The sequence below is a fragment of the Capsicum annuum genome, chromosome 1, assembly GCF_002878395.1.
Source record: "Capsicum annuum cultivar UCD-10X-F1 chromosome 1, UCD10Xv1.1, whole genome shotgun sequence".
NCBI lineage: Eukaryota > Viridiplantae > Streptophyta > Magnoliopsida > Solanales > Solanaceae > Capsicum > Capsicum annuum.
In genome coordinates this window covers 108539245-108562741 of record NC_061111.1, presented here as the reverse complement: position 1 = coordinate 108562741, position 23497 = coordinate 108539245, and the positions used below count along the sequence as shown (strand labels likewise).

Sequence of the window (23497 nt, the reverse complement as noted above, 5' to 3'; positions counted from 1 at the left end):
GGAGTTAGTTGGAGACATGTCCCATCAAATCCTTACTCAGACAGTTCAGTCAGTTAGAGGCTTTCTAGACTATCATGTTTCAGACTTCAGTATGTTCAGTTTTATTTTGGGTACTCTATTACCCTACACAGATGTTATATCATTCAGATCAAGTTCAGTATTGAACGTTATGGAATTTCAGTTCATTTTCGCATTATAAAGTATTTTATGCAGTATACAAGTACAAATATCAGTCATGGGTTAGCTCTTTGGGGTCATGAGCACCGTGTAGCATTTCGGGTACTAGATTTGGGGCGTTACAAGAATTCTCGCGAATGGTGGATGGATTCTGGTGCCACCCGCCATGTTTGTGCCAACAAAGAGCTATTTTCGTCATTCGCTCTGGATCAAGTAAAAAAATGATCTACATGGCTAACTCCGCCACTGCTAAGGTAAGGGAAACAGGAAAAGTGTGCTTGAAAATGACTTTTGGAAAGTTCTTGACACTTAACAATGTCTTGTTTGTTCTGGAGTTATGTAGGAACTTGTTTCACTTCTAGACAAGAATGGATTCAAATGTGTAACCGTTTCTGGAAAAATTATAATTAGCAAAGGAGAAGTGTATGTAGGAAAAGGCTATCTCACTGAGGGACTTTATAAGATGAATGTAATGAATGTTGAAATCAATAAAAATTCAAATTCTTCTTACTTGCTTGAGTCTTATGATTTATGGCATAAACGTTTAGGCTATGTTAATTACAAATTATTACGAAAACTGATTAACTTAGAAGTTTTGTCAAATTTTAAGTGCAATAAATCTAAGTGTCAAACGTGTGTGGAATCAAAGTATGCAAAGCATCCTTATAAGTCCGTTGAAAGGAATTCAAATCCCTTAAACTTAATACACACTGACATTTGTGATATGAAGTCAACACCATCACGTGGTGGGAAAAAGTATTTCATAACTTTTATTGACGATTGTACTAGATACTGTTACATCTACTTTCTAAATAGTAAGGATAAAAAATTAAATACGTTTAGGCAATACAAAACTAAAGTTGAAAATCAGTTAGAGAAAAAGATAAAATGATAAAAAGTGATAGGAGCAGAGAATATGAATCTCCCTTTGTGCAAACATGTGTAGAGAATGGAATCGTCCATCAAACTATAGCCCCATATTCATCTCAATCTAACGGAATTGCGTAAAGGAAAAACCAAACGTTGAAGGAAATTATGAATGCCTTACTTATAAGTTCTGGTTTACCACAAAAATGAAAAATGGAAAAGAAGGAAACTCAACTTGAAATATTTGAAAGTGTAGGGGTGTCCAGCAAAGACCCAAGTTCCTATGCCTAAAAGGGTTAAGATAGGACCTAAGACTGTGGACTGTATGTTCATAGGATATGTTAAAAATAGTAAAGCATGTCGATTTTGGTTCATAGATTCGAACATCTAGATATAAATAAAAATATGGTAATTGAGTCAGATAATGCTGAATTCTTTGAAAACATTTATCCGTATAAAACTAGACATGAACAGTCTAGTGGAGGGTCTAAACGACCTCAAGATGAACCAAGTGAGAATATACATAATGAAGAGAATCCAAGACGTAGTACACGTCAAAGAATGTCAACTTTGTTTGGATCAGATTTTATAACATTTCTCTTAGAAAATGAGCCTCAAACGTTTAAAGAAGCAATGACGTCGTTAGACTCATCTTTTTGTAAAGAGGCAGTCAATAGTGAGATTGATTCAATCTTAAGCAACCATACATGGGAATTGGTTGATCTTCCTTCAGGAAAAAAACCTTTAGGTTCTAAATGAATCTTTAAAAGGAAAATATAGACGGATGGTACTATTGACAAATACAAGGCAGTACATGTAGTAAAAGGCTTCAAAAAAAAAGAAGGCCTTGATTACTTTGATACATACTTACTAATAACAAGGTTAGCATGGATTCGAATGTTAATTACCTTGGCAGCGGTATATGGTCTTGAAATCTATCAAATGGATGTAAAAACCACAGTCCTAAATAGAGAATTGGAGGAAGAAATTTACATGGAACAACCTGAGGGTTTTGTGGTTCCAGGAAAAGAGAATAAGGTGTGTAAACTTATTAATTCTCTATATGGACTAAAGCAAGCACCCAAATAATGGCATGGGAAGTTTGACCAAATCATGTTGGAAAACAGGTTCAAGATAAATGAATATGATAAATGTGTTTATATTAAAGACACTCCGAATCACCAAGTCATTATTTTTTTATATGTGGATGATATGTTGATCATCAGTAGAGACATTTCTGACATAAATGCAATGAAATAAGTGCTCGAGAGCAAGTTTGATATGAAAGACCTTGGAGTTGCGGATGTGATCTTAGGTATAAGAATTCAGAGAACTCCATAAGGATTGGCATTATCACAGTCACATAATATCGAAAATGTACTTGACAAATTCAAGTATATGGAATTCGGTATTGGCAAGACTCATTTGGATGTGAGCTTTGCACTTCGAAAGAATGAAGGTGAAAGTGACTCACGATTGGAGTACACAAGAGTATTGGGATATTTAATGTATATAATGAACTGTACACAACCAGACATAGCATGCGCTATTAGCAAGTTGGGTAGGTGCATGAGTAATCCCAACAAAACTCATTGGATGGCAATAAAAAGAGTTTTGGGGTATCTTAAATACACTCAAGACTATGCTTTGCATTATAATAAATATCTCACGGTACTTGAAGGATATAGTGATGCAAATTGGATCACCGGATCGAACAAAGTAAAATCCACAAGTGGATATGTATTTACTATCGGTGGAGGAGGAGTCTCTTGGAAATCATTCAAACAGACATATATTGCTCGCTCTACAATGGAATCTGAATTTATCGCATTGGATAAAGCCGGTGAAGAAGCAAAATGGCTCCAGAATTATTTGGAAAATATTCCTTATTGACCCAAACCAGTGGCACCAGTATATATACACTGTGATAGGCAATCGTTAATAGGTAGGGCAGGGAGTATGATGTATAATGGTAAATCTCGCCACATAAGACCGAGACATAATATCGTTAAAGAACTTCTCTCTAGTGGAATTATTACTATTGACTATGTGAAGTCAAAGGATAATATGTTGGATCCACTTACAAAAGGCCTATCTACAGAAGGAGTGGAAAGGACATCCAAGGGAATGAGTTTAAGGCCTAGGACAAGTCAGCATGGTAGTAACTCTACCTAGCGGACTAGAGATCCCAAGAGCTAGGTTCAAAGAGATCAAACAAAGTTGTGACTGACAGGTGCAACATTGTCAATTACCCAACCCATTCTCATGATGCAGACAATGTGCAGTGAACAAGAATAAGACTTAAAGTGAAAAGTCTTTTAATGATTATCTAAATTTGGCAGATTTGACCTAATATTTTAATCTATAGGATTGAGTGTTTAGAAATCACCTATGTGAGGGTGAAGTTGAAGCCGCTTCAAAGAGAATGTTAGTAAAGGCCTATTCTCTAAGCTTTCTTAAACCCGGGACGTGTTCATGGATGAAAAGAATAAAATCGTGAGAGCCGTAAACAGTAAAAGGTTGGTTGTGTGACATATGTCGTCTAGGTGTACATTAAAGCTCGAAGGTTCAAAGATATCAAATCTACCAATTGACCGAGTGCATCCGATGCATGTTTACTATGGAAAGTTCAAAGGGAAACCTACTTATCCAGATGGAATCAATCTTTGTTAAATGATCACATGTATGTCCATAAATTCTTCAAAAGATAGTCATTACCCATTCATGTGGGGGATTTTTGGGTTCAAGGTGTATGTGAATGGAAAATAGGGGGAAAATGGTGGGGAAAAGGGAGACACTTATTTAGAAAGTGTATTCCCAAATTAGAAAGTTCACTCATTTCTCCCACATTGGTGGGAGAAAAGAGCTTGAAAGTGTTTATAATGAGAAACACTAACTCCACATGGATAGCGAGTCAAGAACTAGGTGATGCCTCACACCGTCATCGTCGCTCGCTCGGCTTGGCTTCGGCTTTGGCTTTGGATTTGGATTTGGAATTGGAAAACGATTGATGAGATCTAATTTTTTAGAAAAAATTTATTTGGAACTTGTTTTCAAGTGAAATTTTAATCTAAAATCTGATAGTATTAACTTTCTCCAAGTGCGGGCACATTTCAGACGCAATGCTAACGCATACACAATGCACATCACGAAGGAATGCGACCCTTTGAAAAGAGGCACACTGTTTTGCACTATAGGGTGACATATGACTGCATACGCAGTGCATATACACGACCTGTAGTGCAGACACAACACATTTGCTCAGTGGAAACTGCAAAACGTCACCTGCAGCCGCAATTCCGGCGCAGGTCCAGCGCAGTCCCAACGCAGGGACGCGACTGTTGTAGAAAAGGTGCCTTTCAGCTGAACCAATGGTGCCTTTCTGAAAGGATACACTTAAGGCTATAAATACCTGATATTTTCCTCAGGTATTGTAATCAATTTTGACAGTAAAAACTCTCTTGTTATTAACAAAAAATCTGTGTGATCATTAATCTGTTGAGTGAGTTCTTTGAATCCAACAATTTGAGGTACCGCTATTGTTCGGATTGAAGGCCATTTTATCCTAGGAGGAAGATTCCATTACCTCGAATATAGTGAGGAGAATTATTCCTTAAGGACACTCCGTGAAGTTGGGGGACTTGGCCTTACAAATTCTATTTCATCTTATTTATGAAAATTAACATACTTCTTGGATAGATTATCAGTAATCTTATGTTGAAGGTGTTAAAGAATTTCATAGATGTTCTTTTTTATACAGGAACTTGTGTTGAAGTTGGTTTTGCATATATACAGATTCTTGTACCCGAAACACCATAATATAACACATTTTTCTTAGAAAAAAAAAGGAAATTACGAGAGAATTTTGCTTTTATTTTGACTACCCTAGGCTAGAGGACTTGACGAACCACCTCAGAGGTCGAAAGAAGATTCTTTGAGACCACAGCCTACCTTGCTGAAAGGGGCATAGGAGACAAGCAACGCATATAAGCCCATAAAGAGGTGGAATCCATTCGTTCATACACACATTGACTAGATCATCACAGGTCTAAGTGAAAATCAAACTGTTAAAGGGCTATGTTTATATTCAACCTATTATTAACTTAATTATCATAAATTTTTTCGCAAATCACATAAATATACAACTTAAGAGTAAATATTACAAAATATACAACTAGTTTTATTTTTACAAAATATACCATTAGAAAACTAACAAAACTTATCAAATAAGATAAAAAGAATAAGAAAAATAGCTAAAAAAGTATCTTTCCTATAATTTCTCCTAATATATTTTTCAATTACATACCCACCTCCATTACAAAATTATTTTGGGAAAAATTTTAAAATCATTACTATAAAATTAGCATACACGAAAAAACATGTAATTTGAAATGTTAATTTTCATTCAACAATTTCTTCTTCCCATTCTTTCCCTTCTATTTTACATTGGATTTTTTTTTTCTCTTTTCTATTTTTTCTTCTTATTACTCCCTTTTTTTCAAAAAAAAAAAAATGACCTACTTTGACTTGGCACAAAGTTTAAGAAAATAAAGAAGACTTTTGAATGTTGTAGCCTTAAATTAAAGTTGTGTCAAATATACCACAATGCCCTTTATTCTTGTGGTCCTAACCATGCCATGTGGAAAGTTGAAATTAAAGTATTGCCAAAAAGGGAAAGGGATCATTCTTTTTTAAATGGACTAAAAAGAAAAGTAGGTCATTCTTTTGGAAACAGAGGGAGTATTAATTATGTACCTTATTTTTATTTTTTATTTTCTTCGTGCGTTCTTAATTATCACGGGAAGAATATATAATTACCCATATGTAAAGATTGAATTTTTAGGATTTCTTTTGAAGAAAGATCTAGGAAAAAATATATAGTTATCCATCTTTACATCAATTTCTATATATTTCTGATACCATAAAATTACTAATACACCTATTTCTATATATTTCTATATAAAATTATTATTATTGATAAACCTATTTCTAAAGAGTTCAAACACTAAAAAATTATTAATACACAATTTCTAAGACACCTTAAAATAAATTTGATGATATACCAATATCTATATAATTGAGACACCATAAACTTATTAATATATAAATTTCTAACTATTTCAAAAATCATAAAATTATGAATACACCAATTTTTATACAGTTCAGACACCATAAAGCTGTTGATACACTAATTTTTATACAATTTAGACACCATAAAGCTGGTGATACACCAATTTCTATACAATTCATACATCAATTTCTATACAATTCATACATTATGATACATCAATTTATATATAATTTATGCACCATAAAATCACTGATACAACAATTTTTATACAATTCAAACACCATAAAGCTGTTGATACACCAATTTCTATACAATTCAGACACAAAAAAACTGGTATACACCAATTTCTATATAATTCAAACACCAATTTCTATACAATTCATACATCATGATACACCAATTTCTATATAATTTATACACCAATAAATCATTGATAAGCTTCAGTTGCCGGTGTCATCAGACAATTCTCAAAACTTATCGAAACTACCAGAAGATCAAATCTAATCAATTTTTTTCTTTTCAGCACTGTAGAAATAGAAAAACAATCAGTAGCAGCAAACATTCAAAAAAAATCCAAAATCTCCACCGAAAATCATATATACCACCACCACTGTCATATCGGTTTCCTCCACCGTATCCAAAATCCAAACCCAAAATCATACTAATTGATGAATAAACAGATCTTCGCTACAAGATGCCGATTTAGTATGAGAGGAAATTCCGAATTGCCGATCTGCCTCTACGACCTCCTCGGACTGCAACCGCCATTTTTTAATATTGATGGATAGCATGCTAAGGATTTCCACAATTATTTGCTCTTGAATATGAATTCCATTCGCCTTCTCCATTTGTTGCTTAGATTGAGTAAACCCATTTATAATTTTCTCAAAGTCATTCCAATTTGAAAAAATGGGTAAAGTTTAAATCTAGGTAAGGTTTTAGATGACACTGGATGAATATTTTCATGAAATGGCTAAAATCTTTTTTTCAATAAGGATATAGTTGAATTACATATTATTCTAGATTGGTTTTTAGATGATAGATTTTGTAAATAAAAACTATATTTTGTAAATAAAAAATAATAGTAGTGGATTTTGTAATATAGACTCTAAAATTGTATATTTATATGATTTTTCCATAAAATTATTATTATTGATAAACCTATTTCGAAAGAGTTCAAACACTAAAAAATTATTGATACACAATTTCTAAGACACCTTAAAATAAACTAAGAATTACATATATACACAAATTTAAGTTACATAATTACAAAAAAATCCCCAATTGGTAAAGTAATTACAGAAATCTCATAATAATTATAAAAATCCCTTTATTTGGTATTTTCTCTCTCATCAATATTATACATGTTAAAACAGATCTTTTGCTTTCGTCTTTAACTCCATTATGCTCCCAATATCAAGCTGTTTTTTACTCCATTTTTGAAACCCCTCTTTTACGGCATTCTTGAAGTAACCTCTACTTGTGGTTATCAAATTGTAAGTTATTCAAAAGTTAATTGTTTTTAATATTGTACTTCATTAATTTTTTTGAATTTTTTTTGTTCAACTTTACCAATTCAGGGGTTTTTCATTTTTTTTTTTGCATGTTCAAATTATACTATTGTTCAATCTTATTCAAGTTAACTAGTTCATCTTTTTGTTATTTTTCATGTAGTAGAAGTTAGATCTGAGATTTTCTTGTTTTTTAGTTTGATTTAACAATACAGTTAAGTTAAAATAGTGTTAATTGGTAATGAATAATCCTCCAAGTTTTAGTTTAGGAATTACTCAGTTAGATGCAACTGTACAAGATATTCCACTTGGATTTGTTTCTGCTACATTTGATGAACAGGATCTTGATTGGGCAGAGAATCGCTCAAAGTACAAAAACGACCCCGTTACAATGAAGAAACTGAAGGATAAGGCTGCTTCTAAATTGAAGAAGTTTACTTCAAAAGAAAGTAAAAAGAAATTTGATGATTCCGGCCGAGCACGTCTGCCAAAGGTATTTTTTTAGTGTATTCATTCACATGTATAATAAGACACCATATATTAGTGTTTCATCACAGGAAAGTATAATATAGTTGTTCTGAAATATTATTGTAAAGGTTATACATTCTAATAAAGCTGATATTAATTTTTGAAATGTATAAGTTACCCTCATACATGTGTATTTTCTATTTATGTTTTGGCCTGACATAAATTCTTAGATGTATACATAACCATCATACATTTCTGTATGTTGTTTAATTAGGGTACTCTTTAAAAAATTTATATGTATAAGTTACACTCATACATGTTTAGATGTAGTTTCTTTTTTAGTATAATAAGAATTTGTTAGATATAAGTAACCATCATACACGTGTATGTATAGAATGGTTAGGATTGGACTTTATTATACATTAATGTAAGTGATTTGTTAATGATTAAGTAACCATCATACATGTCTAACAGATTATATTAATTTTAAATGTATAAGTTAACCTCATACATTTGTTACTGTAGTGTATATGTGGGACTGAAATTATTATACATTTAAACAGTTTAATTGTCAATGTATAAATAACCCTCATACATGACTAACTGTTGTTTAATTGGTAACCATTACACATGTAGTTTAGATATTAATCATCATACATTTGTATATGTTGTTTAATAGTTAACCATCATACATGTGTATGTATAGAATGGTTAGGATTGGACTTTATTATACATTAATGTAAGAGATTTGTTAATGATTAAGTAACCATCATACATGTCTAACAAATTATATTAATTTTAGATGTATAAGTTAACCTCATACATTTGTTACTATAGTGTATATGTTGGACTGAAATTATTATACATTTAAACAGTTTAATTGTCAATGTATAAATAACTCTCATACATGACTAACTATTGTTTAATAGGTAACCATCACACATGTTTAACATATTATATTAATTTTCAGATGTATAAGTTAACCTTATACATCTGTTAATGTAGTGTATATATTAACTTATACAGTTATAAGTTACCCTTATACATGAGTAACAATTGTTTAATGTTGGTCTGATTTATATTATGAAAGTATAAATGAACATCATACAATCAGTAACAATTAGCTAATTATATTATGTATTTTTTTCAGAGCATGAAATACCAAATTCATAAAGTCCCACCACACTCATTGCATATGGGGAGTTTATGTAACTGTGCTTTCGGAGAAGAGATAAAGGAATATTTTGGAGAAGATGTACTGGGAGCATTTAGAAATGTGATTTTTAGCATATTTCTGTATTTTCCATGGTGCAACTAAATAGGAAAGATTTCAAAATGCCTACTCATGCTTGAAATTCAGTAGGATAACAAGGACGAGCTTCATGTTTGGGTAGAAGGGAAAATCCTCAAATTCACAATGCTTGAATTTGCCATTATAACCGGTCTGAAGTGTACCGGTAATATTGATGATTATATGCATACTTCATCATCTAAATCAGTGTTGATGTTGAGGTATTTTCCCGATAATAAAGGAGCAATAACTCGGTCAAAACTGATAATACGTGTGCAGATGGGAAACTTTGATAATGCTGAAGATGCTCTGAACCTGGCGATATTGTTCTTTGTTCATACATTCATGTTTTCTCAGCATAAGAAAGCACCAATCAGTGTTGTGCACTTTCAGATTGTTGAGGACGGTCGGTATATTAACTTTCCATGGGGGAAGGTCATATTTGAAAAGTTAATGAGTTCTTGCAAGTAGGATTTCAACACTACGAAGCAGTTATATTCATTGGGTGGAATGTCGCACGTTCTAAATGTTTGGATATTTGAGTGCTGCTCCGAGGTAGAATCAAAAATTGTTGTCCATCAGAGAAATGCTATTCCCAGAATACTAAACTGGTCGGTGAAGTGTATAAGGCCTAAGTACGAAACTTTTATGTCTGGCATGTTCGCTAAGGTAATTGTTTAACTTCATACTTATTTTATTTATTCACATCGTTTTATATATGTGCAAATATTATATTTTGAAATTATTCTTTCCAGTATTCTTACAAGAATATACAACCTACAACCGACGAAGTTAGCAGGTTGGATTTGTCCTTTTCAAAAGATTTTGAGATATGTGATCCAACAACTTATGCTTTGACATCCGATTTCAACAGTATGTTGGTACCATTGCTGAAGAATTTGGTGATTTCAGCACTATACCGCCGCGGGAAATCCTCATAAAGGCTAGTTTTAAATCGCATGTATCACCTGACCAACCTTTGAAAAAAAGAAAGATTGTCATGTTCGAGCAAGATCATCAAGCGGTGATGGATGATGATACATCTGGAGGTGGTCATGCAGTACATCATGTGTCTGATTTGTATCGTGAAATGCAAAAGGATGCAGCAGACAAGGGAGAAATTGGTGTGTCTGAAATTCAATATCATCATCATGGAGAAATTGGTGTGTCTCCTCAAAGTCACCAGCACAAGTCTATTCCTTCATCTTCCAAACAGCATGAAGGGACTTCTAAATCAAGTTTAGATGGTGATTAAATAAAGAATTACATCAATAAATGTGTAAGTTTAGTTTCCTTATCGTACATTTTTCTGAATAGCATGATGTGTTTCTATTAATTTTTTTTTGTTACGTAATAAGTTTTCTGGAAAGATGGCCGAACTAGTTACACTAACATCAAAAATACCTGCTGAGGTCGTCAAAGCATTGAAGAATGAAGAAAATAAGCAATCACAGGTATAACAATTTAATTTCATTATATTTTGCATAAAGTTGATGAAATGTTCATACATTCAGATTTTTGGTGTTATATAGGAGGACAAAATTGATGAACAACAACAAAGTCAAGAAGACGGATCCAGCAAACAGGAGAGACCACATAATAAGAATATGCAGGTACGTTTTGTCACTTATTTTGTTCGTTTACTATTAATCAACATAATTACCTTATCAAAAATAAATTTTGTTTCTTTTTAATACAACATGAAAACTATGCTGAGGGATCAATCAATGATATGGAAGTGTCTCGCGATGAAGAATCTAATAAGCATCACATTCTTGAAGAGCAACAGTTGCTGGTATTTTTTTTCCTTATTACTTGTTACGTACTAAATTTGGACAGTTTAATTTTTCATCATACATTAACTTGAATGTATAATGAACAGTTACACATTAAATTTACTACATTTTCCTTCAGAAAAATACATGTTAATTATGAATCTCTTCATAGAATCACCTAAAACAAGTTTATGAATAACTGTTATTTAAATCAACTTGTAATTTAATTTAGGATGTGAATGCAGCCAATAAAGACGCAGGTCGTGAGGATGATTTTGAAAATAAGGACTGTTCTGATTTGAAAGCTTTGGAGGTATCTTTATGTACACTGTATTTATTTTTTTCCTAAAATATATATCTATATAAATGTATCTTTTGTTATTCATTGAAAAAAAGGATATTAACCTTATCAGCTGAATATAAAGTTGTATCGATCTTGACGCTTTCAATATTTTGCATATTGTTTAACAATTGTCTTAATAAATACAAATTTTTGTCTTCATGCAACTTGGATAATGATAATTATCACATAAATAATAGGATGAGATTATGGCATATGAAGAGGAATGTAGCGAAGAAGAATTTGGAAAAAAAAATATTCCAAATGTGGAAGATTTGCCGGTATATTTATGTCCCTAATAATGTTTGATTACTACTATATGTTTGTATACACATGTAGTTTCTTCTAACTTCTTCATATTAGGACAGTTAAATGTACATAAAATATTCAAATGAATGTATCAAGGAGAGTCATACATTCAACATACAAAAATTTTCATAAACGTAAAGGTTGTAATGTATGATTAACATCAAACATATTTATGTTATTAAAGCAATAAAATCGTTTGTGCATCACATATGACATCGTTTGTTATTACGGATATATTTATATATTTATATGCACCCATTACAGATAGAACTTTCTTATCACGGGTGTAAAACATCAGCTCAAACTTTTATATTATACTTTGAATAGATGTTAATACACGATAATTATTATTAAATATAGGGTGTGAATCTAACCGCTAAAGAAGATGTTAATGAAGTGAAATTGAAAAATCAGGAATCTACTGATGTGACAAATGGGCATGCATTTTTTTGTCCCTAACGCTTATTTTTTTTTACAAAAAATATCGATCTACGCGTTCGACCTTGTAAAAGTACGTACTGGGACTTAATGTTATTTCGCTAGTGCATATCAAATTTTGAATGTGAATTTGAAACAAATGAAATGTATTGATTTATTTCTCTACTGCATATCAAATTTTACTGATATTGATGCTGTCATGATTTCTAACATAAATGTCGTAAGCATTAATATAGTTACACATTCAGATATTGTATGTATACATTACAAATCCTTATGTGTTCACGTAGGATGAAGTTGGTAGGAAAATAACTGATTCAATACAAGCAGCTGTAGATACAATTTTATTTGGTCTGTCAACACCTTCGACTACCAAATCAATGGATGTTGATGCTTCAAGTAAAATGACCGAAAGACATTGGGACCTTCCAGACAGTTAGATTCTACCTGACTGGGATGCTCAGGTTCGGGAGCTTCAAGCCTAAAAAACGAATGCACTTTCCAAACGAGAAAGAAAGAAGTCCAGGGTTTTAAGGTCACCATACATTTCAAAGTATGGTTCTGGCTGTAAAGATACTATTGATTTCGATAAAGAGGAGAAGCTGAAGTATGCTTTTGATGGGTACACCATCAACCAAGATTTGCCGAATGAATTGATGATTGATTACTCCCAGTGGATTACCGTAGGATTACTGAAAACTCATTCTGCCAAGTAAGAAATTTGATATTATTTTTATGCCTAACAATACTATGCCATCTTAAACTAAACGGTTATTGTCATCTATAATCAATGATTTTTTCCCAGGAAAGAGACGGACTACCACTATCGAGTAAATGCTTCTGGGTTAGGTTACAGTCAATTGGACTTTGTCGTTGCATACCCACAGTCCAAGAATTGGTTTTACTTGATGTCCGAACGCAAGACATACTGGAACGATGAGGTAGCTTATTCTAAATATTATCCATATCATAAGTTATTTTTCTGACACTTAATATTCTACAACACCATAACCTATCATACATGTAAACCAATGTATAATAACAAATCATACATGTTAGCCAATGTATAATAACATATCATATATGCAGTAATTTTCATTATCAACTGTTCAACATTTACCAACATGTCATGTATAATAACATGAAACTACAGCATATCTGTATATTATACATCTAATCAACAAGTAAGCTCAAAGCTACAGATTTCTTTCAATCGTTTTTACTATTTTACCTCGTTTTCACTTGTAGCATTTAGATGTGATCTTCTATCACTTGAGAAAGAAATCAAAGATTCAGCTGGGTGATAATTATATATATACGACTACAAGATGCTTCTTTAAATCATATTTTGAGAAGACACATACTCGTTATTATCCAGCGGAACCGGTAGTTGAGCTATCGACGCAACAAAACTATGTAGAATCAATTGTGGTAGCTAAGAATGAAGATTCTATTGCTAATATAATTCATGAATTTTGCATGCCTGCTGGATTACCGTGGTATATGGTTGATGAGGTATATGTTCCAATTAACTGCGGTAAAGAATTTCATTGGGTATTGGCTGTGATTGTCTTGAAGGAAAGATTGATACGTGTGTATGACTCACTGTCAAGTAAAAGAAAAAAAGAACCTCCTATTGGAATACAGAAGCTTGCAGTTATGTTTCCTACTTACTTGTCAGACAATGACTTTTATGATAAGACCGAGCGAACTGATTGGCCATTACTTGAAGCGTACAAAGGGAAGATTACTCAGCAAACTGATCTTGTAAATGAAATTCCATTTGATGTTGACTATGTGTAAAATATCCCACAACAAGCGTCTGATATTTTGTAAGTAAATTACATTTTATTTTTCATGTATAATAATGTTTTAATTGATTTACTGATTATTATTTCATTTTTATTTTTGAAATCGGGGATTATGGTGTATTTGTGTGTACCTATGCAGAAATATTAAGCAAAGGACTACAAGTTCATTCATGTGGGTTTGATGCTGCAAGTCAACGTGCACGCTATGCTTCCTTACTGTGGCATTACGGAGTGGAAAAGGCAAATGAAGGGTACACGAGTGATAATGGAGATCCGTCCCGACCAAAGAAAAGTGTAATCGAAGAAATTAAAGCAAGTGCAATTGTTACTTTAGAGTAGCAATGTTTTCTAATTGTTGGCATTGAAAGAACTATTTCTTATTTTGGTTGTTAATGTTACACATTTCCAGGATTACTTTCTTAATGTTAATAAACATTTTATGGATGTTTTCTTCTTTTTTAAACAATTGATTTGCAGTTTCTAACACAATACTGTAATGATACAAACTTTTTCTTGGTCGATATTGAGTTTGCCTTTTATTTATTTTTTACGATGTGTATAAACAAAAATAAAAACACACTCACATTGCTTTTGAACACATAATATTTTTACTATAACGTAAATTTTCTTATAAGTTAAAACGACATTGCACTAATAATTAGTACGTTACATATATGTAACACATAACATAATACATGTTGTCACACTTTATATTTTCTTAAATAAAATTTACAAACACAGTTACCAGAATCACTTATTTAAAGTATTAAACAATTTCATACAATGATACAAATATATAATCTAAATTATACATTCGTAACTTAACAAAAAAAATTTAAATAAACGTATAACGTTTAATCATTTAGTGTCATTAAAATGACATTTTTTCCTGTAAAATATACACCAACATAAAGTATAACACTAAATCATACATTTCTTATACAGTAACTACTAACGTATAACAGTTCATATAGATTATGTTTCAACAATTTTTTAAGTGACTGTTATATTTCTCAGATTACATAATACATATACCAATAAGTTGTAAATTACAGTGATATGTTTACGAAATATGATAAATAAAAAATTACACAAAATGTTCTGCAACTATTAAATATTAATTGAACAAGTGAAACTAAAATAACAACCAAAAATCTTATTATTAATTGTTCCAGCATTCCAAGAAAATCTAATTAAAATGATTATACTACTAAAACCAAACAAACCATCAGCAAGTAGGAAAACATATTATCTTCATCATGATTCCTTTGGAAAGAAACCGCAAGTCCTACGGTTGTGACCGGCTCGTCCGCATTTTTCGCAGCGGTTTGAATTTGAAGACAGTGATTCACTTGATTTCAGATGCCTTCCTTTTTTTGGCTTACCAAGAATTCTTTGATATTTGGGCGACAAAACTTCTTCATCATCAACAAAACCTGGAACACTCCAATCCTTCTTGTCTGGCATTGAAACTATCGGGAGTTCATATGTCTTCACTATGGTTTATGGCCTGTACAATTTAGAGCAATAACGACCATAATCCTTTACATCCACATTTTTACTTTTTAATACGGCAATTCCATGTGGACAAGGTATTTCATCAATTTGATATCGGTCACAATTGCACGTGCCACGCTCAATATCTACAATGTACCTCCGTCTCGAATCATAAACACAATAAAGATAACTCCCTGCTGGCTTAACATGTTACCAAAAAACATAATATGTTTCAGATGAAAAATTATTAATATACACTCAATGTAAAACAAAGTTTCTATTCCATAATTATTCTAATACATACCATCATCCGCAAAGCTTTAACACCATTATGAGTTAGAATTTCTTCAAATTTTTTGCCAAGAGTTGTGTTGGTGTACGATGCAATTTCGTTGTTCTTACAATTCCATGCAGCAAATAAGATTCTAACTTCTTCTAGGAAACCTAGAATAGGAAGTTTTCTAGCCTCAACCAAACAACCATTAATGCATTCGGCTATATTTGAAGTCATCATTCTACCTCTATTTACAGGAGAGTGACACCGAGCCCATTTTTCATACCCAGCTTTCTTCAGATATTTCTTAACTCATTGATCAACCTTAGCAACCTTATACATAATATATTCAAAATCTTTTTTTTTATAAGATTTATCCATGGAATAATAAAGGTCACTAAGTCTATCTTTGCTTTTCCTAAAATGGGTGCAAATGTTTTTCCATAAATGCCATATACAAGCTAGATGAGGGACATTAGGATAAATAATGCTTACATCTTTTATGATACTTTCATTTCTGTCTGAAACAACACACATGTTGTCTCTTTCACCAAATGCCTCTCTAAACTGTTGAAAAAAATAAATCCACGCGTTGTCATTCTCCGAATCAACAACATCGTACGCTAATGGCAGAATACAACCTACAAATAAATTAAACAAGACAATCATTGTTAAAAAAAAATAAGTCAACTATAAAGGTGCTAATTTTAGCATCTTTATGATTCATTATAAATAAAACATCAATGTATAAGCTAATATAATATATAGTAAATAAAAAAACAAAAAAAGAGTACAAGAAAATATGAATGCACAGTACCTGCACCATCTAATGTGCTTGCCAATACAAATGTTCTTTCATATGGACCGCTTAAATGTGCCCCGTCAACAACTACAACAGGTCTACAAAATTTAAAACCCCTAATCATCGGACACAATGCAATAAACAAGTATTTAAACTAGTTATCTACTGCCTTATGCATCTGAATGTGCGATTATGGATACACTTGGTTCAGCATATAGATATAACGGGGCATTTTTCTATATCCATCTACTGGTCCACCTCTAAGCATCGCAATCACCTTCTCTTTTGCGCGCTATGCTTTTATGTAGTTAATGTCAACTCCGTAAACAGCCTTCATCTCTTCTATAATGTCCGCGGGGGTGTGTATTCTTTTGTGATTGATTAATTTTAGAGCAGTAAATTTACTGACAAAATTACTTGTCGCAACCACATTATTCAGCACTCGGTCCCTAAGACTGCAACTATGCTTCGAAACAAATGTCTTAATCAAACACAATTCTGATTCATTTATACAAGACGCCTTCATGCCACTTGCAATCTTCGTTACGACAAATCAGTACATAGCTACATCAAAATATAAAAAATTATTCATTGTATTAAATAAAATTATTAATCTTGAAAATAGAAATAAAATAAACTTTTTCCATAAACTGCCCAGTTATATTATACATAGATTTGAATGTATAATCTACATTATACTTACGTTTTTTAACTAAAAAATATATAATACATAAAACACATTAATCAAAAAATTAAATTTCAGAAAGTATATATTCATGTTATCAGTACATATTTCATCAACAAATAAAAACTTAATCAATATATAAAACAGAAATATATAAAACTAAAATAGTAAGAACAAAAAACAAAAAAACTTTCACTACAACAGTTATATTATACATATATCTGCATGTATAATTAAAAGTATACATTCATATTTTTTACTTAAAAAATCAGTAATAAATCACAAACTAATTCACAATCTCTTAAACAAATGAATCATAGATTTCTTTGTCTGACACGATTTAATTATACATTATCAAACACATAAAGTATCACATTATACATTCGTATATTAACATTACACATCAACAGTTCACATAACTACACAACATAAATTTCTTATAATAAAAAAAATCAAATATGTTATAAGATCAGGACATACAATTGATATCATACCTTTTTTTGTCTGTCCGTTTCGCTTTTGTGTTGAATCCATTCGCTATTGCGTGTCTTGTCATTACTGAAACAAGAGTTTCCTTATCCTTATATATTTGACTCACTATTATTTCAGTGTTCTTGCAATCAGTAATGAAGTTTTTAACTTCCATTTCAGGCGCATATAGAGCATACTGATTATTCATTTCAACAACAGTTAATGCAATCGAATCATATTCACTACCCTCGATACACATTACAGAACTAGTTGCTTTATCAAACTCTATTTAACTATTGGCTTTGTCGCAAGTTGAAATACAAAGCGAAAAATTAACCAAACCAACAAGTTATTTCTTTAACTCAACGTAAACCCTCACTCTATTGTCGTTTCTTATTACAATTGGAGAAGAGTTTCCTTCAACCACATATTTCACTTCAATTTTTTTACGTACTTCGTCTATATCCAACTCAATGGCGATCGTAGGAATCAATTTCAAGAAAGTAATACTTTCCGAAATAATTATTGCGTCGCTTCTGTATGATTCATAACTAGTTTCTGACTCCCAAATTCCTGAATGTTGCAGCAATATTGGGATATTCATGTTACTTTTTGAAATTTTGAAGAACGTATGTAGAAGATTTTTGTTGTTTTTTGGGATTTTTTTAGAAGAAATAAATTGCAGAATAGAGCTTTTTTGCTTTCCAGATCTTCAATCAAATATTAGAGAAAATAATATTTGACTTGTATATTTTTTTTTTTGAAATTCAAGTTTCAGTTACTAGTTTTATCCATAAATGAGTTAATGTTAGCTAATTATTGTCGTTAATTAAGGAACAGTGATATAATTACTGATTTACCTTAAATTTAGGAATAACTGTTTCATTATACATTCTACCAATGTATAAATTTTGTCGAATGTATGAGTATCTTTGCCAAAATTCGGGAGAGAGAATTTATGAGGGAATTTTGTGTAATTATTTTCTTAAGCTAGGGGATTTATGTTGTTTATACTAAAATAAAATTGATGATATACCAATATCTATATAATTCATACGTCATAAAATTATTAATATATAAATTTCTAACTATTTCAAAAATCATAAAATTATTGATACACTAAGTTTTATACAATTCAGACACCATAAAATTGTTGATACACCAATTTATATACAATTTAGACACCATAAAGTTGGTGATACATCAATTTCTATACAATTCATACATCAATTTCTATACAATTGATACACCAATTTCTATACAATTTAAACACCATAAAGCTAGTGGTACACCAATTTCTATACAATTCATGCACCATAAAATCATTGATAACCTTTACTTGCCGGTGTCATCAGACAATTCTCAAAACTTATCGAAAATATCATAAGATCAAATCTAATTGATTTTTTTCTTTTCAACACTATAGAAATAGAAGAACAATCAGTAGCAACAAACATTCGAAAAAAATTCAAAATCTCCACCGAAAATCATATACACCACCACCACCGCAATCCCGGCTTCCTCCACCGTATCCAAAACCCAAACCCAAAATCATACTAATTGATGAACAAACAGATCTTCGCTACAAGACGCCGATTCGGTATGAGAAGAAATTTCGAATTGCCGATCCGCCTCCACGACCTCCTCGAACTGCAACCGCCATATTTTAATGTTGATGGATAGCATGCTAAGGATTTCCACAATTATTTGCTCTTGAATATGAATTCCAGTTGCCTCATCCATTTGTTGCTTTGATTGAGTAAACCCATTTATAATTTTCTCAAAGTCATTCCAATTTGAAAAAATGGGTAAAGTTTAAATCTAGGTAAGGTTTTAGATGACACTGGATGCACATTTTTCATGAACTGGCTAAAATCTTTTTTTAATAAGGATACAGTTGAATTACATATTTAAATCTAGAATGATTTTTAGATGACAACTTTTATAAATAAAAATTATATTTTGTAAATAAAAAATAATAGTGGTGAATTTTATAATATAGACTCTAAAATTGTATATTTATGTGATTTATCCTTTATATAAATTGAATCATAAATAATCTTTCATCAAGTTTTTATATAAATTTCATCATCTAGCATAATATATTCAAAAAATAATAATAATGATAAAAACAGAAGCAGGACTAGGCGGGTTTAAAATAACAAAGGGTGTATCAATAAATCATGCAGAACTTCTGTTTGGCGGGCCGGTTATGCAAGTGTAGGCCAGGGTTAAGTCCTGCCTTGCACCCTCCCACCTGGCACGCGGAAAAAATACTCTGTGACCTTTTTAAAAAATAATAGTCCAATTATAATCTAAGTTTGATATTTAGACAAATAATATCCGATCGGCTAAAAAAATGTCATTTTATGATCATTTCCTAATCTTTCTCAATTTGGATCATTTTGATTCACGTAATCCATATACAATCCATATACGATACTGATATAGTTTATATATAATACTAATACAATATTCAACTTGGGCAATTCGACCCTTTTAAAAATATTTCAATTTTTTTTTTTACTAGTAATTTTTAAATTGATCAAATATTCTGCTTTTTTTTTCTTTAGAAATAATAATTAAATTATATAAAAACGATATAAGTATTAAATAGAATATGAATCTATATAAGATATATGTATAGAAATTATATAGTTCTATCAAATATGTATATGTACAATATATAGAAAATGTATACAAATTATATAATTGTTATATAAAACATGTAAAAAAAAGTACAGTTATTATATAAATTATGTATCAAAACTGTATAATTTCCGTATAGAATATTTATGTATAAGATTTGTATAAAACCTATATAAAAGTTGTGTAAAAACGATATAGAACCAGTCAGTAAATTAAAATGGCTAGAAAGTGAAATTTAAATTTCATGACCATTTTCAAGGAAATAGTTTAATTTGAAGTGCAAATGTACAATTATTATATAAATTATGTATCAAAACTGTATAATTTCCGTATAGAATATTTATGTAGAAAATTGTATAAAATCTCTATAAAAACTGTGTAAAAACGATATAGAAAAAGTGAAATTTAAATTTCATGGCCACTTCAAGAAAATAGTTTAATTTGAAGTGCCGTTTCTGTCCTTTACCTCTACACACCCACTGCCATCCCTAGTCCAGACTTCAGACACACCCACTACCTTCACCAAAAAATATATTTAAGCTAGATATGCATGCATCATCACAAACGTGGAATGCTTAATAGTTGAAATCGTATATCCGCCTAAGCTTAGTGGTAGGAAATATGTTTATCCAAAGGAATGCTGTGTAAATCCACAAGAAATTATATAAGCGATCTTCCGGGATATGATAGTAAGCCAATGGAAGATATATAAGAATGGGGGGCTACAAAGACATGTACAAAGACAATCCCCACAGCTAACTTCACTCAATTTCATTAAGTCCCTAATCTGTTATCTCAATCTCTATAAATGATGAATTGACAAATAACACCCTGGTTCCCGCATTTAAGTTAACGGGGCAGGAGGATTGCCTGCAGGGCATCTTTGCCTCCGAGGGCGTCTTGTTGTTTTCCCCCACCCTGTAAGGCTTTTATCCTCCAAACTACCTTCCATATTATTAAGTTGGTGCAGTAGAGGGGGACTTATTGTGGTTAACACAGTGACAGGGGCAATGGATTCAATCACTGTTCTCCGGCTTCTTCCATTCCTGCTGCCAGTCCTCCTTGTCAATCCAGAGCTCCAAGTATGCCCCGTAGCTCTCATCAATCCTCCAAATGTCTGAAGATCTTCAGTCACCTCGTGCCTTGATAAGGAAACCAGACCAGGAAGGATATCTCTCTGAAAGTCCCTACGCTGCCTTCCCCTCCTAGCAGGCCCTCTACGGGGTCGATTTGTTAGTGAAGTGGCGCCTGCATCTTCCACTGTTTGGAATTCAGGAACAAAAGGCTTTGGCATGTAGTCTTCTTTCTTGGTCTCCGTCAGTTGTAATGTCATTGCCTCGAAGTAATCTAATTCCTTAGCAGTTGAATGTGCAACAATTGCAACATCCTCACTTATTGTTCCTCTTTCAGGCCCGTTTTCAGGTTCATCAGCAAAAGAAGAGACTACATCAACAAACCAACGTAAGGATTCCAATGGATCATCAGATGGATCACAGCAGGCTTCCTCCATGAGAATGCACTGACTGGATAATGAGATGGCAACAATTGCTTCCGCTGCAATCCTGTCAATTTCATCCCGTTTTTGCTCAGGATTGTCTTCAACCAATTGTGAGCATTCCTCGTATTGCTTGTCATCTTCTTCAGGCATATCCATTTGCAAATCTGTTTGTTCAGCATCCAAAACAAAAGGTGCTTCCAGATCTATCTCCAGAACAGCCTTCACACCGACATTATTGCTTTCAACAGAGAAAGGATCCTCATCTTCAGTAATACACGAGTTCAAATCGAAGCAACTTCTGATATTGTTGACTTTCGTCTCCATCACCTTCTCAGGAACGAGTGGTTCGATAGCATCTGGTTTCTCAGGCTCAGTCATAGAAAGATCACAAGGCATGTTAATGTCAATCAACATCTTCCTCCGTTCATGTCCAAAATTTTCACCCTCAGGTGAGAACTGAAGAGTAACACAAGTGGAAACAAGAGAAGATGATTCAGTTTTGGAAGCCAAAGAATTTTCAAGAATTGGAACCCCGAGAATTTTCTGGATACTTCGGGTTTCCCCAAACTCTTTTGTGGCACTTGCATTGCAATCTTCCAGAGATGAAGCATTTTTTAACGTGTTAGTCTGGCAAGAAGGTGGGCTTGCATACGCTTGGGGAAACCCAGATGCTGTTGAGTTTACACCTCTCATGGTATCTGTGTCCTCATTTCTACGACATTGCTTAGCTTTAAGCCATGGTAACACTGATAGAGGGTCTTGAAGCTCTCTTTTTCCATCAACCAACCTCATATCAAACTCGGGTGTTTCCTCATCTAGAGAACTCTCAGACAACAGATTCAAATCGAAACCTTTTTCAGACGTTGAGTTCCTATAATTGGGGCTATTGAGAATTTTTTGAAATCCATTAGTAGATAATCGCTCAGATGTCAAAGGCTCAACCTTAGCACGGTCCAAAGAGTCAAAAGCAACTGAAGGGAAGCACACTGGCGATACTTTGGTGGCCGAAGAAGATCCCTGGTCAAACCTGCCCAAGATAGGTAGATCACTAGCCAAACCAGGATTCAACTTAGACCTATCACTGATTTGCCACTTCTCTCCAAAAAAGCCATGGCTCTGAGATGCCTGTCCACTCTTGTTTACTGAAGCTGAGAGCAACGACGGGCTTGTATGAACTGATGAAGGCCTCTGAGTAAAGTCACCACTTGGTTTCCCCCGAGAAAAGACTGTGCGTGACCATGAATTGGGTAATACCGAGGAATTTGCAAATGGATGGGGACTCATCTGCGAACCATCAAACGATCTCACATGGGTATAGTTGGGTTCACGATTTATATGAAATGTCTCTAAACTATGCACTGCTCTCTGTTTCCAAGGGTCATTTCTTGTATGGTGAAATAGATGGATTCCAGGAGGTTGATAAGCTTTGTTAAGCATTACGTGTACCTGATGGAAAGGAGTAGGGAACTTGTCTTGTTCAAGACTCTGAGGTGCTGGAGCCATGCTACCTTTGATGTTACCTAAGAAGGAAAAGAGCACCTCATTTAACATTATGAAAATCCA

At 32.5% G+C, this 23497-nt stretch overlaps 1 protein-coding gene across 1 annotated transcript in view; it reads right to left on the bottom strand.

The window, feature by feature from the left end:
- Positions 1 to 21033: 21033 nt before the first annotated feature.
- The window catches only part of LOC107876932, a 56665-nt gene continuing 54201 nt past the window's right edge, over positions 21034 to 23497 (bottom strand). Inside the window, exon 4 of the mRNA XM_047406850.1 lies at positions 21034 to 23454. Within this exon, the coding sequence (XP_047262806.1) occupies positions 21281 to 23454 (2174 nt within the window). The 3' untranslated portion in view covers positions 21034 to 21280. The remainder of the gene's footprint in view (positions 23455 to 23497) is intronic.